General features: G+C 41.9%; 1 protein-coding gene across 12 annotated transcripts in view; it reads right to left on the reverse strand.

The window, feature by feature from the left end:
- The window catches only part of APBB2 (amyloid beta precursor protein binding family B member 2), a 427787-nt gene that overhangs the window by 202613 nt on the left and 206187 nt on the right, over positions 1 to 18987 (reverse strand). For all 12 annotated transcript variants that reach the window (XM_010384702.2, XM_010384687.2, XM_010384677.2 and 9 more), the window contains one exon: positions 10465 to 11280. In XM_010384702.2, the coding sequence (XP_010383004.1) occupies positions 10465 to 11280 (816 nt within the window). The remainder of the gene's footprint in view (positions 1 to 10464; positions 11281 to 18987) is intronic.

Consider the following 18987-nt stretch of genomic DNA (forward strand, 5'->3'; position numbering starts at 1 on the left):
TGACTTGTGTCCCTAGAAGAAGGCAGTGTGAAAACAGAGGTATAGCTACAAGCCAAGGAATGTCACACATTTCTGGGAGCCACCGGAAGTTTGGAAGAGGCAAGGAAGGATTCTACCCTAAAGCCTTCAGAGGGACCGAGACCCTGATGACACTTTGATTTTGGACTTTTCTTTTGAGACAGAGTCTTGCTCAGGCTGAGTGCAGTGGCGTGATCCCGGCTCACTGCAGCCTCCGCCTCCTGGGGTCAAGCAATTCTCCTGTCTCAGCCTCCTGAGTAGCTGGAATCACATGCACCTGCCACCAGACCCAGCTCATTTTTTATTTTTAGTAGAGACAGGGTTTCACCATGTTGGCCAGGCTGGTCTCGAACTCCTGACCTCAGGTGATCCGCCCACCTCGGCCTCCCAAAGGGCTGGGATTACAGGTGTAAGCCACCACGCCCAGACTGATTTTGGATTTCTGGCCTCCAGAACGATGGGTGAACAAATTTCTATTGTTTATTATTATTATTTTTTTCCAGTAGAGACAGGGTTTCACCATGTTGGCCAGACTGGTCTCAAATTCCTGACCTTAAATGATTCACCTGCCTCAGCCTCCCAAAGCGCTGGGATTACAGGTGTGAGCCACTGCACCCGGCCACAAATTTCTATTGTTTTAAGCCACCAAGTGTGTGATAATTTGTTACACCAGCCATAAGAAATCAACAAACCATCTTAGTATCTCCTCCTCTTCTTTGCTTAGGCTATCCAGGGTTTGGAGTGGGCTTTATCTTTTTCTTACTTGCTGAGGTATGATGTGCAAAATGGAGCAAAGAGTACAAAGACACATTTTTTCAGGCACTCTGCATATGGTAAGGGCTTCATACATAGAGACAGGAAACTTTATGTGAGCTATGTGACATCACAGACTGGTTTTAATCTACTACTATGTATGTCTCAGGCACCTAGCACAGCACACAGAGTTGACTTTTAAAAATGACTGACGGCCGGGCGCGGTGGCTCAAGCCTGTAATCCCAGCACTTTGGGAGGCCGAGATGGGCGGATCACGAGGTCAGGAGATCGAGACCATCCTGGCTAACACGGTGAAACCCCATCTCTACTAAAAAAAAATACAAAAAACTAGCCGGGCGAGGTGGCGGGCACCTGTAGTCCCAGCTACTCGGGAGGCTGAGGCAGGAGAATGGCGTGAACCCAGGAGGCAGAGCTGAGATCATGCCACTGCACTCCAGCCTGGGTGAGAGAGCGAGACTCTGTCTCAAAAAATAAAAAAAAAAAAAAATGGCATGTGTACATATATATGAAGTAAAAAATGAAAGAATGAATAAACAAACTAACGAACATCAACAAAGTCATGATGAACAAATTCACAAATTCTTGAACTACTGTTAACTTATATGAACACTACTACTCAGTGAAAAATCATGGTAAAGTTACAGATGCATTTCAATTCTCCACGGATATAGAGCTGTTCAAGTTTGCTATCTGAATATTTCTGTAGCCTCTTTTATTACCTTAAGGGTTTTTTGTTTTTTGTTTTGTTTTTTTTTGACATGGAGTCTCACTCTATCGCCCAGGCTGGAGTGCAGTGTGACAATCTCAGCTCACTGCAACCTCCATCTCCTGGGTTCAAGTGATTCTCCTGCCTCTCAGCCTCCTGAGTAGCTGGGATTACAGGCGCATGCCACCACACCCAACTAATTTTTGTATTTTTAGTAGAGACAGGGTTTCACCATGTTGGCCAGGATGGTCTCAATCTCTTGATCTTGCGATCTGCCTCCCTCCGTCTCCCAAAGTGCTGGGATTACAGGCATGAGCCACCATGCCCGGCCAGCTTAAGGGTTTTTTCTTTTTGTTTGCTTGTTTTTGTTTTTGGTGAAGAAAACTAATCTGGGCAAATAGCTCATGATGAAATTTGACCAGAAAATTTCTGAAAGTGTCCAGTAGTGTTTTTGTCTCTGATCCCACTGAGCCACTCCCTCACAATCTTGGTGGCTGCATGCCTTCCTCCAAGGTGTTGAGAGCATCACCTGGCACTTCTGGGAGGCTTCACACAGGACTCCTAGAGGCATACATCCAAGTGCTTCCTAAGCTGCCACTGTCCACTGGACCCTCTCCCCAGAAGCTAAACAACTAGCCAAACTAAGAACTAAAATTGATATTTTCAAAATATCAGTAGAGATAAGAGAGAAAAAACAATCATAAACTTCTTTAGTGGTTAATTTTTTAAAAAGAAAAAGATTCTTTACTTTTCAACAGCTCTGAGGGATAATGCTCTTCCCAGATCTCCATCACTGAAAGTCTATTCAATCTCCAGCACAGATAACTTCAAGTGTCCGAACATCCACATCCCAACTGACTGACATTTCTTCCTTTTCATAGCACTCAAGCCTCTCACAGCCCTCCCCTGGTTCCACCTTGAATATATCTGCTGTCTTGTGCTCATTAACCATTGTTAGACTCTGGCTGCCACTCATCTCATTGTACTCACCTGTCCGTCCCCTGAAGTACCTCATATGATACTTTATAATGGAAGGCAACCCAAAACTACTTTATTCACCGGAACATATATTTCTGCATAGAACTTTCCAAAAACACAAAACTGAACAAAATCTTTTCTTTCTTAAGTTCATGGGGTAAAATCAAAAATATTTTTATGCCTTTTACCCCTAAAGTGCTAAAATCTCACTTGGAAAACACACCATCTACCCCAGAACACAGTATGCCTAAACTGTTTTGGAAACATCTCACATCTGCCTTCTTGAATTCTTCCTGTCGCATCATGGAACTCTCTACTGAGAAGACATAACAGGAAGGCTAGTGAGTCACTCAAGGTCCTTAAAAGATTAAAATTAATTCAGCACGGCAAACCAGCTGAAGACTGGGCTTAGGAATTATTATTATTTTTTTTTTTGAGATGGTGTCTCACTCTCTTGTCCAGGCTGCAGTGCAACGGTGTGATCTCGGCTCACTGCAACCTCCACCTCCTGGGTTCAAGCGATTCTCTTGCCTCGGCTTCCTGAGTAGCGGGGATTACAGGTACGTGTCACCACAGCCGGCTAAATGTTCTGTATTTTTAGTAGAAAAAGGGTTCTGCCATGTTGGCCAGGGTGGTCTCAAACTCCTGACCTCAAGTGATCCAACCTCCTCAGCCTCCCAAAGTGCTGGGATTACAGGTGTGAGCCACTGCACCCAGCCATAGGCCTAGGATTTGTAAGAAAAAAGGGGGAAAAATATTTATAGTTAAAATTACCAAAAGCCATCTGAGATGAAATGAACAGTTAGAAGAGGTTTCTAAAAGTGTGAAAAATACAGATTTATCCAAAGCTTTAACACTCTTAAGCTAGCTAAAGCCAGAAATAAGAGGTGCTGCCAGTTCTGTTGACATAATTAGGTTTGTGGCTCTCACAGTCATCAACTATGCAAAAGAGTTCCACTTTGCCTCAAAACTGGAAACCAATCAATTGAAGTCATCAAAGGATTCAAACTCTAAAGCAACACTGCTATGGTCTAAATGTGTCCCCCATATTTCATGTAATGTTGGAAACTTAATCCCCAAATTCATATGATGATTGGAAGTGGGACCTTTGGGAGGTAACTGGGATTAGGTAAGGTCAGCAGGGCAGGGCTCCCATGGTAAAAGGTATCTTTATGAGAAGAGGAAGAGAGACCTAAGCTGACATGTATTCTCTTTCTCTCTGGCCATGTGATATCCTCGCCATGTCATTCTGCAGCAAACACACTCACCAGATGCTGGTGTCATGCTCTTAGACTTCCCCGCCTCCAGAACTGTGACCTAAATATATTTCTCTTCATTATAAATTATCCAGTCTCAGGTATTTCATTATAACAACAGAAAACAATCTATGACAACCATGGATCAATCTCAATTTAAGGCGAAGTGTGAAGTCAACTGAAACCAAAATGCCCCTTTTCCTTGGCACTGACCCTTCTAACATATAGACTTACAGACTCGAATAAAACAATATTTGTGGCAGACTGAATTACTAGCCCCAATTCTTCATCCTTCCCAGGAGCCTAGAACATAAATAAGAATCACCCTATCCAAGTCTTCTAAACAATTATTTTATACAAATTGTTCTTACTTTTTCTATTTCTACAGGTATACTGATGTAACAAACATCAGACAGCATGCATTAATGATCACAAATCTATCCATCCAACCAGCAAATGAGTAACTTTATGGAGCCTTTTACTATGTGCCACATACCGTGTGAAGAAGTTCACATATACACATAATGAAGACCTGGCCGCTGCTTTCAAGGAGGTCTAAGTCTAAATGGAAACCTATGAGTGATGTAGAAAGCCACTAAGATAAACACGATGGCAGAAACTTAGAAACATTTCTTTGAGAATACAGAGAAAGGACTTTATACAGTTCAGAGGGTCTAGAAAGATTTCACAGTGGAGGTGGCATTTGATCTAAACCTCAATTGCATAGAGGAATGGAAAGATCCCCTAAAATATAATTTTCTACTTTCTGGATTCTCAAGATACTACTATATGCCTCCAGTTGAACCAGACTAAATCTGATATATTTAGCCTCTGTGGTAAAACACTGGATGCTGCGTCGGAAGACCGAGGTTCAAGTCTCAGCATGGCCACCTGAGAGTGAGAAAGTACCACCAACAGGATCTGGCACATGGTAAACCCACAGAATCTCTGTGTGCCTTCCCCAGTAACTCAGGTTATTCAGCTTCACCAACAGATCATTATAAAATACGTAGCCAATGCCAAAACCAGGCATTGACTAAGATGTAACATCGAGTATCTTATTCAACACATCAAGTTCATTTTGTGATATGTAGATGGCTCCCATTTTCATTCAATTAGTCATTATTTATTTATTAAGCTCACTTGCCATATTCTAGGCATTGAAAATACAAAGATGACGATGAACCAACCCTTGCTCTTAAGGTCCAGAAAGTCTTAACTCAGAGTCCAAAATATGGGTTATTCATAATTAAGAGAAAAGCAAACTTTTATATCCCACCACTGTACCGATACTGATGATCTCTAATATAATAATCACCAATATTCATTAAGCGCTTGCTATATGCCAGATACTGCTCTAAAAGCTCTTTGAAGTTTTTTTTTTTTTTTTTGAGAGAAAGTCTTGCTCTGTGGCCCAGGCTGAAGTGCAGTGGCATGATCTCGGCTCACTGCAAGCTCTGCCTCCCGGGTTCACACCATTCTCCTGCCTCAGCCTCCTGAGTAGCTAGGACTACAGGTGCCTGTCACCACACCCAGCTAATTTCTTGTATTTTTAGTAGAGATGGGATTTCACCATGTTAGCCAGGATGGTCTCGATCTCCTGACCCTGTGATCCGCCCACCTCAGCCTCCCAAAGTGCTGGGATTACAGGCGTGAGGCACTGCACCCGGCCTAAGATGCTCTCACTTAATCTTCACAGCAGGTCTATGCCAAAACACTCTTATTATCTCCGTTTTATAGACGAGAGGCTAAGAGAACTGCCTAGATGTAGCAGAGCCGGGATTTGAACTCAGGAAGCTCACTCTAAAGCCTATGCTCTTAATGACAAGTTAATGGATCATGAGGCCCATTGCCACACCATCTGGACTTGGTTTTCTCTGCGTATAATTCTGCTTTTGTACACTTTAGCAATGAATCTAATTTGAAACAGTTACTACGCAAGATCCATCTAGTTCCATATTCTGTGTCTTCAATTTTGTTAAACCCCAAACTAAACATAAAATTACATGTTGGTACCACCGAAACCTGTAGCCAGGAAGGTTCAAAATGATGCATCTTTTCAACGTTTTCATAAAGCAAACATGAAACACCAAGTGATTAACAGAGAGACTGTATACAGTATGACCAACAGGTATTTATTTATCTGAGCCATCATGCTTACCTGGGGCCACTGAGGGAACTGTATCTCTGAAAAAAACTCTAACTAGATTCCAAGTTCTCACTTTGCAGTAGCAAGATACAACCCTTTCTTTAGAATCAGGGCCAAGGCACTCTTTAACTTTTCTTAACTCCTACGAAAATAGTCATTTCACAGATGCTTTTCCTTTTTCAAACAGCCTCTTGTTTTCTTACAGGACAGACTACAGAGGAGGAAAAGTGTAGCCACATATTGTATACATGACTGATTGTACAAAAAGAAGTTACTAAACAGCTGGAGGGGGAGATTCAGTAGTAAAGGAAAATAGAAAGTAGTCAGTCTCTGGGTTAGCCATTGGATTTTATTGTATAAATAGCATTCTAACTTGGAAAGGATGCCCCCGAGGAAGAAATGAGTCTATTTTTCTAGGCTCCCCAAAGTGCAGTCTATGATCCAAAGATAACTGCATCATGATTTAGTCATAAAACACACACCACTGTGATGAGTATGTACTTAACACACAGCAAGTCAGCAGGCAAATACACACTTTTTATATATGTACTATGGCATGGCATACTAAGACGTCACAAAATATTTGCTCTCGTTTTCTCTTTTCTTTCAACTGTTAGTATTTGTGTTTATTTTATACATATACACATACACATATATACTATATAAAACATACATAATAAACACTAACTTTATTATTACAAGTGAAACAAAAACTGCTTATTTTATTTCATTCACTAATCTACATATTACCTGAAACCTGAAGTGTGATTATAAACAAAGAGATTTCATTTCATGGGGATCCGCAGCAGACTCTGAGGCAATTCCAAAAGAGGACTCCCCAAATTATGACGATTAATATTGAGACATTGCAACATGCTGAAGTAGATGCAGAGATCCCAAAGTGAACATTTTCAAGGCTGGCACAAGTTTGGCTTCTAGTATATTTTTTAAAAACACAATCTCATTGCTTTTCATTCATAGCTAATACATTCTTTTGGGCATATTTGATTTGAAACATCTATCCTTAGCAACTTATCAAGGGCCACCATCATCCTGTCAAAACCAACTTTCGAGAGAAAACTGAATGTATCTTCTTAACATGTCAAAAAACTCTAATCCAGTTCACATCACAGACCAAGCACTGTTAAGATGTTCTGTGGAAACCCAACAGCAAGTAATGTCAGGACACTGAGCAAATGAGTGGTAAGTGTCACATCAGAGGGACCCCTGAAAGCCTTCCTGGAAAGAGGGAGTTACAGGAGCATTTCAAGAGCTCAAGCCTGTAATCCCAGCACTTTGGGAGGCCGAGACGGGTGGATCACGAGGTCAGGAGATCGAGACCTTCCTGGCTAACACGGTGAAACCCTGTCTCTACTAAAAATACAAACAATTAGCCGGGCGAGGTGGCGGCGCCTGTAGTCCCAGCTACTCGGGAGGCTGAGGCAGGAGAATGGCGGGAACCCGGGAGGCGGAGCTTGCAGTGAGCTGAGATCCGGCCACTGCACTCCAGCCTGGGCGACAGAGCAAGACTCCGTCTCAAAAAAAAAAAAAAAAAAAAAAAGAGTCCCAGTAGGTAGAGTGGAGTGCATACTTCAACTGTGCCCTCTCCACAGGCCCTTACCCACACCAGCACTCAGTAAGCCAAGGGGCTACGGACAGAAAAATACCTAAATACTCATCAGCAGGGAACTTGCTAAATAAATCGTGGAACTTGTATATAGTGGAATAGCATACATAATACTTAAAAAGACTTAAGTAGAAAAATGGATTGATCTACAAAATATGTTTGTACATGAAAAAAAGCAAAGCATTCATAAAACAATCTAATTAGGATAACTTTTTCCTGGTTTTAACTATTGTGGCAAATTTTAAACATACAAAATTAGAGAATAGAATAATGAACCCGCACGTACCCATAATGCAGCTTTAACAATCAGCAGCTTATGGGCAATTTTGTTTCTTTTTTTATCCTTCTAATCCCAATTATTTTGGAGGAAAATCCCATATACAATATTGTTTCTACCAGTATGGGTTATACTGTATTATATATGTTATACTATGACATAGATTAGTATTTTATATTAGTATATTATCTCTAAAACATCGAGATTCTAAAAACATCACAAAATTTGTGTAAATTTTAAAGTTTATTATTTTTTTAAAAAATTTTAATTTTTATTTATTTTATTTATTTTTTAGTTTTTTTTTTGAGACAGAGTCTTGCTCTGTTACCCAGGCTGGAGTGCAGTGGTGCATCTTGGTTCACTGCAACCTCCACCTCCCGGGTTCAAGCAATTCTCCTGCCTCAGCCTCCTGAGACTATAGGCACGCACCACCACATCCACTTAATTTTTGTATTTTTAGTAGAGACAGGGTTTCACCATATTGGTCAGGGTAGTCTTGAACTCCTGACCTGGTGATCCACTGCACCTGGCCTAATTTTTATCTTTTTGAGATGGAGTCTCGCCTGTCACCCAGGCTAGAGTGCAGTGGCGGGATCTTGGCTCACTTCAACTTCCGCCTCCTGGGTTCAAGCAATTCTCGTGCCTCAGCCTCCAGAGTAACTGGGACTACAGGCACCCGCCACCATGCCTGGCTAATTTTTTATGTCTTAGTAGAGAAGGGGTTTTGCCATGTTGCCCAGGCTGGTCTCAAACTCCTGAGCTCAGGCCATTTCTCCACCTTGGCCTTCCAAAGTGCTGGGATTACAGGCGCGAGCCACCACACTGGCCTTAAAATTTATTAATAATATGTGGATATATGACTCAAATATTTTCTGAGAGGAAATAAAAACATAAGCTAATGGTCATCACTGGGAAAGGGGGCTAGGGTGAAGGGCAGAGACAGCTTAATTATTCACTTAAAAATATATTTATGTTTTTTGAGACATAGTCTCGCTCTATCACCCAGGCTAGAGTGCAATGGCATATATCATGGTTCACTGCAGCCTCAAACTCCTGGTGTCAAGTGATCTTCCTGCCTCAGTCTCCTAAATAGTTGGAACTACAGGCATATGCCACCGTCCACCATGCTCAACTACTTTTTTTGGAGGGTGAGAGATGGGGTCTTGCTGGTCTTGAACTTGTGGGCTCAAGTGATCCTCCTGCCTCAGCCTCCCAAAGTGCTGGGTTTACAGGCATGAGCCACCATGCCTGAACAAAACTTTAGGTTCATTTAAAATTTAACTACAACGGAACTGGCTATGCCAGGAAGAGCAGCAGAAAGGGTGCCATGACCAGAGGGAGACAGCAAGGTGTCAGTAAACGATGAACACACGAGGTAGAGCTTGGCTGGAAGATGTGCAATAAGTCTTTCATGTATTAATAGATTCAAACTCTAGCAGGTGACAACGTCCATCAGCTGCTGAATACGAATTCTCTAAATGGGTAAAAAGTATAAAGAGCTGTGAACTCAGGGACATTACTGAACATAATTATGATTCCAATAATGTGCAGGGCCAGACAGTTATGAGATGAAACGGCCTCATCTCAACCTCCCTGCTGCCACATCCCACAGCAGTATGCATCACTGAAAGTACTGGGATTTTAAAGGGCACTTCAAAAACACTACTTTTTTTCTTCTTAAACAAGTTAATGTCTTAACTCCTCTTTTCCTTATCTTTAGTCCTTGTAATTTATCTTCCTTATAGGTTGTAAAAATGTGATTTCCTTCCGTGGTGGTTCTATCTGTTTTCTTTGTTATATCTATATTAATACAGCCCTGGGACCCACTAGGGGAACTGCTGGACTACTTTTTAAAAAATTAGCCTTTCTGAGTGCTTGTTTACGCCGAATTCAGATACAATAAAGTTCTCCAAATTTTTCAATCTTATGATCAGGATAGTGGGAGCTATGAGAAAATGATATTTAAAGTAGCTGACTTTTAGGATCCTGTTCATTTCTGTCACCATTTTAACACCTCCGACAAATCCAAAATATTACAAATATATACAAAAGTCCAGAAAGACTGGTCTCAATTAGACTAGTTAAAAACCTCAACTTCTGAATATATTTTTCAAGAAATACCATTTTCCCACTTTTAAATATTACTTAAGGCTAGTAAAATCCTCCTCAGTAAATGTCAAAAAGAGAAATGCCTTTAATGAACAGACGGCTAATGTTTTAACTTTTTATGAGCTTCACCATAAGTAAGTTCTTTTGAGGGCTTTAAAATAGTTCTCTTAATTGGGTTATATCCTTCCCCCCACAACTTTGTTTATTATTTTGCTTACCAAAACCCAGTATTTCTAGATAACATAGAGAAATGGTCTACCTATGCACTGGAAGTGTAATTTCTAAACAGATGATATTTTACTGTACTTAACACCAAGGACCTGTTTATTTTACAAAAATGCTTCCCAGAACAAACAGCTTTATGTACGATCCAAAATGAAACTAACCTAAGATATGGTTGAGGAATGCAATAATATTTTGCAAATAAATTGCCCAATTTTACGGCAAGAGGCTCACGTTTCTCTCTGCATATAAATGGACATTTTTGGTCAGTCTAGAGATTTACTCCACCAATAGCTGAAAAGACCAAAAGAAAGTGCCAGCTGAGGCTATGCCTTCCCCAGGGGTACCTGTTTCATCCGGGGAGCTGGGTGAGGCACTGTCTTGGGACAGCGTTGTCCAGCTGGACTCCTCATCGCTTGGTGCCAGGTTCTGGATCCGGTGCAGTGCACAGTCGGTTTTGGCCCCCGTTTTCGGATGATCCTTCTTGGTCTCTGGGCTGGATGACACTGTAGCTACTTGGCCGTCTTCAGGGCTGGACTGGGGTTTGTTTGGTTTCTGCAGCAGCAAATCACCATTCCCAATGATGGTGGAGGCCTGGCCCTGGCCTGGCTGGGATTTCTCTTCCGCAATCCCATGGCGGTTGCCTCGGTTCTGCTCTAGTTCTCTGGCTGAGGTTTCCAGATCTGCATAGTAATTTAGGAAGCTCTTAGTTCTCCTGGGTTGGGAGGGTAAAATCTCACAGCCCGAGGAATCCTGTGGGTGGGGCTCTTTACCCTCTAACTTCTCAGAAGTTATGTTGATGACTGCAGTGGGGCTCAGGTTTTTGTTGGGGTCCTGCTGCCCTTGTTCTGCAGCCTTCCGGAGCTGGTTCTCCCCATTTTTCACCAGCTTGATGTTGGCAGAGCCATTTCCCAGCAGGGGCTGTGTAGCTGGATCTGAGAGGCCCATGGCCGCCTGGATGTTAGTTAGTGCATATTTTTTCCTGCATTTGGGAGGTGTGCTGTTCTTGGTTTCTGTGTGTTTTATTTCAGCGTTCAACAGTTCATTGTGGGAGGAACGGAGGTTAAGGGTGTTTGGCGGTGTGGCTGGGCTGTTCCGATTTGTGACGTCTGTAGTTCCGCTGCTGGCCATAAACACTGCCAAGGTGTCCACACCTGAGTCAGCTGGAAAAAAAAAAAAGGTCATTAGACACTTGCCGTGATTAAACTACTTAGTATATACAGTGCAAGTAAATATTTTTATACAGAAAACTAAAAGAAGAAATGCTTCCACTGCACATATGTTCCCATAGAATGGACCCATTTTCCTCTTTATTTCACCATTTGTTCCTATATTAAATAGGAGCAAACAAAGGGCTTAACGTGGATAACCAAAAGCCAATTTATAGAAAAGCTAAGAAGTCTGAGGACCTAAATTTTACTTAAAATAAAAAATCATTTCTCTTTGAATTCACATAAAAGCATTTTCTTCTGGTGGCTGGTCTTCATTTTTTACAAGCTTGAAAAATCATCCCCTTTCCAAATATTCTCACTACATTCTTATTCTTTGGTTCCTTCAGGCAACAACAACAAAAAATTGCTCAAGATTCCTCTGGGGCTTCAGCATTCTTAGTCAACCTGAAAGGTCATTGTTCAATGATGCTCCATACATCCAAGGTAATTGTTCTCAATCATGTTTAGAAACTGTGTTCTGAATGCCTGGAAAACCAAACCTCCATTAGAGTTTGCTAATGTCTTGGTGAACATTTTTGACCTGGGCTTACTGTTTGTACTACACAGAAATTTTGAAGAAATGGCTTAATTTCTGGAAGAACCCGCACAAAACTATTATTGTAGCATTGAAACCTTGGCTACAGACAACATGTTAGAGCTCCCAGAGGAGTCTGAATATATTCCACTGAATTAAAATACAGACTCAGCTGTTTGCAGTCATCACGTGCCTCTGCAGAACTCCTAGGAAACTATCAGACAATTGCATTTATCACAAATATTGTTTGTGCTGTTAGTGATTTATTCTATATGTCTCTTGCTAGGAAGAAGGAAAGGTTACTTAGACTACAAGGGAATAAAACTCATCAGCAAGAATTCCTAAGGTTTCAGATTTCTCAGTCTATGAGGAGTGACTTCTTTCTTATCTGATTCTTTTGCCCTCCACAGAGACTTTGATTATCTCTACCTCAGCGGCATATCAACCAAACCACAGCTTCTAAAATTCCTGAAATTGTATTCTGACAATTCCCTCTTCCTTCCCCAGGCAAAACAGGGATCTTCACAGGAGAGGAGGGCAAGAATTTCCCTGTTTGGGAGCTTAGACGTATCTCTCCATTATCAAATACTTAGGTTGGGCAATTTTACTAAGTTACTCATTCTAGAGTCCCTATGCTTCCAGGAAGCAAGGCAACATCCATTCTCCATTCCAGACCATGGCCATTTTTATACAGAATGACCATATGGCCCATAAGAGAGTCAAGGGCTGTAATCCCAAGGGTTAGGATCTTGGGCCCCATTCTTTAACGTTACTATTTATAAGGCTTCCTTCTTACCCAGCATCCCCACCTTAGTTCTTAGGCCTCATTTTACAGAAACAGAGAATGTAGTGTGGTTTTTCCTTTTGCCAAATTTCCTTTTCTTCTACCCAATCCACTGGAAGGTTTCTGCCTTTTAAACGATACTCTTGACAATTAAATTTTTAAAAAATTGTTTCTTTATTACTGTTTGACTACAACTATTATACCATTTTATAGGAAACATTATGTTTCAATTTATAATTTAACTTCACTCAAGAGTAGCATTTCATATGAGAAGGGCCTACCTGAAACCTACATTAAGTTTTCCCTGAGACACATATCCAGAGCATAGATACATGAGAAAAAGTTATTTTTAGACTCTTAGGTATTTAGAGTGACATTACCAGAAAGTGCAAATCTGCTGGTTTCCTAAAAGGCATGGCAAAAAATTTCTATGAGGCTGCTTTATGATGCTAGGTACTATTCTACATTCTAGCAATGTTATTAGGGAGATATTTTTATTTACTTTGTTTATAACCATACATATTTTCAGAAAGAATACCATCAGAATTTCTAGGTGATTTTTAATATTTAAGTAGCTTTTATATCCTGGATATACAAATTAAGACTTCTAGCCACAGCCAGGTGTTGTGGATCATGACTGTAATGCCAGTACTTTGGGAGGCTGAGGTGAGCAGATCACCTGAGGTCGGGAGTTTGAGACCAGCCTGACCAACACGCAGAAACTCTGTCTCTACTAAAAATACAAAATAAGATGGGCAGATTGCGCATGCCTGTAATCCCAGCTACTCAGGAGGCTGAGGCAGAAGAATCGCTTGAACTTGGGAGGTAGAGGTTGCAGTGAGCCGAGATTGTGCCATTGTACTCCAGCCTGGGCAACAAGAGCAAAACTTCGTCTCAAAAAACAAAACAAAACAAAACAAAACAAAAGACTTCTAGCCACATTTTCACAGTCTTTGGTATCCCATTACCCTCTCAGGGGCCACGTAATTCTTTTGTAGAAATAATGGAAGGCAGGCAGTAGTGGCAAGAGGCTGAATGGAAAAGGACCATCCAATACAAACTGGATGAACAAATGCAGCTCTGTATATGCCATATTTATTGGTTTGTTTATTTACTTATTTATTACTTTTGAGGCAGGGTTGGTTATTTATTTATCATTACTTTTGAGACAGGGTCTTGCTCTGTCACCCAGGCTGGAATACAAGTGGCAGGAACATGCCTCACTGCAGCCTCAACCTCCTAGGCTCAAGGGATCCTCCTACCTCAGCCTCCTAAGTAGCTGAGACCACAGGCGTACACACCATACCTGGTTAATTTTTTGACTTTTTGTAGAGACAGGGGTCTCACTTTGTTGCGCATGCTGGTCTCAAATTCCTGGGTTCAAGTAATCCTCCCACCTCAGCCTCCCAAAGTACTGGGGTTACAGGCGTGAACCACCAGGCCCAGCCTGTATATGTTGTTTTCATATATTAAAACCTGAACACAGTTTGAGTAATATCTTAGATATTAAATAATGGTATCATGTGGAGGCAAAAGTAAAAGTTCAATCCTACAGCTAAGGCAGCCAAGCTAATCCCATGAACTAGAGAGTTCCTCCAGGAGTTACATATTAGCTGGGAAGTCCTTGGGCTCAAAAGGGTCATGAAGTAGCTAGAGGTTAGCAAAATCCTAGAAAGATCAAGGCTGCAAGAAAGCAGCCCCAAGTGAGAGGCAGTGCTGTAAGGGTTAAGAGCACAGATCTCATGGTCAAAGAGAGAAAGGCTCAAGACCTATCCAAGCTACTTACTAGTTAAAAATGGGGACATTAATAGTACCTGGTTTACATGACAAGTAAAATGAGCAATGCCTACAGAGAATTTATAACAATAAATGTGAGCTCCAGTCACCACTTTGTACCCAAGTAATATAGCGCAGGGCTGCCTGCCAGGGCCCCCAGATTACCCCCTACTCTTATTGGTCTGAGTGATTAAAACGGTCTTGTTGCAGAGACACACAGGGAGGAAAGAGACTAAGAAGGAACAAAGAAGTTGGGTCTATGAGGGTTTAATTATGAAAAAAATATATACATTCCTCAGGTTTAAGAGGATAGAGGTTTGTGTTTCTCTTTAAATAAAAGAAAATCTTACAATGTTTCTTTAAACCTTCTAATATTTAACTGTTTGCTTTGGAATCAAAAGGCCTAAGAAATAAGAACAAACTCTTTAACACAACCGACAAGTTACTTAAACTCCCAATTTCTTTGCTGTAAAATGAAATTATAATAGTATCTACACCTCATTGAGTTTTGCTGGGGACTAAAACAGATGACTGTCAAACCTTTGACATAATGGCTGGCATACTGTAAGAGCTCAATACATGTTAGGGATTATTATCATCTTACAGCTCCCTCCTTCCTTGCACACTTTTATTTCTGACCACCATACCTCTAGCCACCACTGACTGAGCACTTTCTTCTTGCTGGGTACTGTGCTAGGAATTGGAAAACCAAGGAATATAAAGTCCCCACCTCTAAGTGTTTTCAGACTTGTAGAAGAAAAATACATAATAAAGTCACAGAAATCACCCAGTGTGGCGGGTGGCAGGTGCAGAGGAATAAATGGGCTATTCACCTAGGGTTGGAGAGGATCTTCAGGGAAGGGAGGATTATTATCAAGGGAGCCTGAACAAATCAAGACGTGAAAGGAGACGCGTTATGATGGAGGGGAAGGGCAAAGGCAGGGATTATTCTGAAGCATGCTCTAACACTTTGGACCTGACCCTGAGGCAACAGCAGGAAGAACGAATGGAAGGTTGACGTGTACATTCTGAGTGTGTGTGTGGTATATCTGTGTATATGTTGGGCCTTTTTCCTCTAGCATATTCTTCAAGAAGGCAATGACTATGATGAAAAGACATTGAAGAAGTAATGTAAACCAGGCAATTAAAACATCAGTGGTCATCAGAGAAACCGTGGAAAGAGGTACACAGACAGTGTCTCCTGAATCTGCCAAAGAGGTAGGCTGGCCCCATTTTTAGGCTCATTCTTTGGCCTTGGACTCTGCCATTTACCAAAGGGACGCAGGAGCAGTTGGGAGGCTCTTTGTAATAGTCCAGTCAAGAAAGTGGGAGAGGACGAGGTAGTCACAAGAGACTTAGGTATGGGGGTGAAAGTCTTACTCTCCACTACTGCAGTTCCAGCTCTGGTCATCCCTTGACCAGGGTAGAAAGATAAGGTTCCCATTAGCCACTTGGATTCAGAGGTGAGGATTGAAGAGTCTGGTGAATTGAGTAATTAGAAAGACATTGGTGACTTCTATCATATCAGCTTCAGGAGAATGGCAGAGGTGGGCAGAGAGTGAGCTTTATTCAAGGAGCTTCACTACGAACAAAGTTCGGGGACACAGGACAGTAGCTGGAGGATGACCCAGGGTTATGGGGAGGACTTTTTACTTTTGAAGATGAGATTCTTAGTTATGGTTTATTGTTTAAAGGCTCTAAAAGCAGAAGGCAACAAAGAGAGGAAAAGTGGAAACATGAAAGAGGAACAGAACAGTAAGGTAGAAACCAGGTGATGAGTGAAGAGAAGGGACAAGAGCGGACTGGAAACAGTCAGCCCTGCCCAAGATAAAGGACACTTCACGCTAGGAGGGAAGAGAGGCAGTCAGGACAAGGACAGGTATGTCACTACAGTGACACAAAACTGAGCAAAAGTGAAACTGACAGACTTAATTTTATCTATGAAGAGAAAGTTTTCCCAGAGAGGAAACAGCCTAGGGATATGGTGTAGCAGGGAACTTAAAAAAGTGATGAAGGTGTCAGATGTGTTGAGATGTACAGATGAGGGTGTGCCCTAGGATCCGGCCTGGAGAAAGCAGGAAATGAGGGGACTGAGCGGTAGAAAGGGTAAAGAAGTGGGAGAAAAGGAAAAGGCCAGGGTCAGAGGTCCCAGGAAGGTAAAGGTATTGCACACAGTGCAAAAACCCAAGGAGGTGGCAGTCTTACACTACCGAAGCCATTAAAAGGGGAAGGAGAGGGGAAAACAGCAGCATAAGCAGCTGGCAAAGGCAGCAGAAAGGAAAGACAGAAAGAAAAAGAAAGTAAGAGAAAGAGAGAGGAAGAAACAGAAACAGAAGGATACAGAGAGAGGAAGAGACAGAGGCAAGGAGTTGAAGAGAGAGAGAGTGGGGAAAGGCAGAAAGAGACAGAGGAAGAGACAGAGAGACAGAAAGTCAAAGAGAGAAGGAAACTGAGGAAGAGACAAAGAAGGAATCAAAGAGAGAGAGATAGAAGTAGTAAAGAAAAAAAAGTGTACCCTATTCCTTTAAAAGCTAGGGTTAATTTAAAACCTATAATTGATAACTGAAGGTCTTCTCTGTAACCCTATAACACTCCAATACCACCTTGTTGTCAGTGTAAACAAGAGCGTAGCCTGAAAGCACTGAGGCCACTGACAACCCATAGCCTACCTATCAAAAATCCTTAACCCCCTAGGGTTTCCTAACAGGGGATCTAAATTTTGACTAATTACCATACAAAAGTCGAAGCAGATCTAGGAGGAACTCCCTTCAGGACAGGACATAGATGGTTCCTCCCGGGTGATTAAGGAAAAAAGACACAATGGGTATTCAGTAAGTGATAAGGGAACTCTTGTAGAAGCAGAGTTAGGAAAATTGCCTAATAATTGGTCTGCTCAAACGTGCCAGCTGTTTGCACTCAGCCAAACCTTAAAATACTTACAAAATCAAGAAGGAGCCACCTGTATCAATTCTAAGTTAATATGGACTGAACGAGATCTTATTAATAGCAAAGAATAATTGAAGTCCCAAACCTACAAAGTTTTCAACAAAAGTAAACTTTGCTAAAAGTTAACAGTGTAACATGTATTATCCTACTACCACACGCTCTCAAAGGATTTCTCAGACAGTTTGCAAGAAATAACGAAAATCTATCCTTACTCTGCAATCCCAAATAGACTCTTTGGCAGCAATGACTCTCCAAAACTGCCGAGGCCTAGACCTCCTCATTGCTGAGAAAGGAGGAGGACTCTGCATCTTCTTAGGGGAAAAGTGTTGTTTTTACACTAACAAGTCAGGGATAGTAAGAGATGCCACCTGGTGTTTACAGGAAAAGGCTTCTGAAATCAGACAACGTCTTTCAAACTCTTATACCAACCTCTGGAGTCAAGCTACATGGCTTCTCCCCTTTCTAGGTCCCATGACAGCCATCTTGCTATTCCTCACCTTCAGGCCCTGTATTTTTAACCTCCTTGTGAAATTTGTTTCCTCTAGGATTGCGGTCATCAAGCTACAGATGGTCTTACAAATGGAACCCCAAATGAGCTCAACTAACAACTTCTACCAAGGATCCCTGGACCGACCCGCTGGCCCTTTCAGTGGCCTAAAGAGTTCCCCTCTGGAGAACACCACAACTGCAGGGCCCCTTCTTTGCCCCCATCCAGCAGGAAGTAGCTAGAGCAGTCATTGCCCAATTCCCAACAGTAGTTGGGGTGTCCTGTTTAGAGGGGGGCTTGAGAGGTGAAGCCAGCTGTACTTCCTGGGTTGAGTGGGGACTTGGAGAACGTTTCTGTCTAGCTAGAGGATTGTAAATGCACCAATCAGTGCTCTGTGTCTAGCTAAAGGATTGTAAATGCACCAATCATAACTCTGTAAAAATGCACCAGTCAGCACTCTGTGTCTAGCTAAAGGATTGTAAATGCACCAATCAGCACTCTGTAAAAACGCATCAATCAGTGCTCTGTGTCTAGCTACAGGATTGTAAACAAAACAATCAGCACTCTGTAAAATGAACCATTCAGCGCTCTATAAAATGGACCAATCAGCAGGACTTGGGCGGGGCCAAATAAGGGAATAAAAGCTGGCAACCCGAGCCAGCAGTGGCAACCCACTCAGGTCCCCTTCCATGCTGTGGAAGTTTTATTCTTTTGCTCTTCACAATAAATATTGCTGCTGCTCACTCTTTGGGTCCGCTCTACCTTTATGAGCTGTAACACTCACCATGAGGGTCTGCAGCTTCATTCCTGAAGTCAGTGAGACCACAAATCCACTGGGAGGAACAAACAACTCAAGATGCACCACCTTTAAGAGCTGTAACACTTACTGTGAAGGTCTGCAGCTTCACTTCTGAAGTCAGCGAGACCATGAACCCACCAGAAGGAAGAAACTCCAGACACATCTGAACATCTGAAGGAACAAACTCTGGACACACCATCTTTAAGAGCTATAACACTCACCACGAGAGTCCGCAGCTTCATTCTTGAAGTCAGTGAGACCAAGAACCAACCGGAAGGAATAAATTCCAGACACAGAGGAACAGATGTGAAGGGAATGAGGAAATGTTCTCA

Source organism: Rhinopithecus roxellana, chromosome 2, assembly GCF_007565055.1.
Source record: "Rhinopithecus roxellana isolate Shanxi Qingling chromosome 2, ASM756505v1, whole genome shotgun sequence".
Taxonomy (NCBI): domain Eukaryota; kingdom Metazoa; phylum Chordata; class Mammalia; order Primates; family Cercopithecidae; genus Rhinopithecus; species Rhinopithecus roxellana.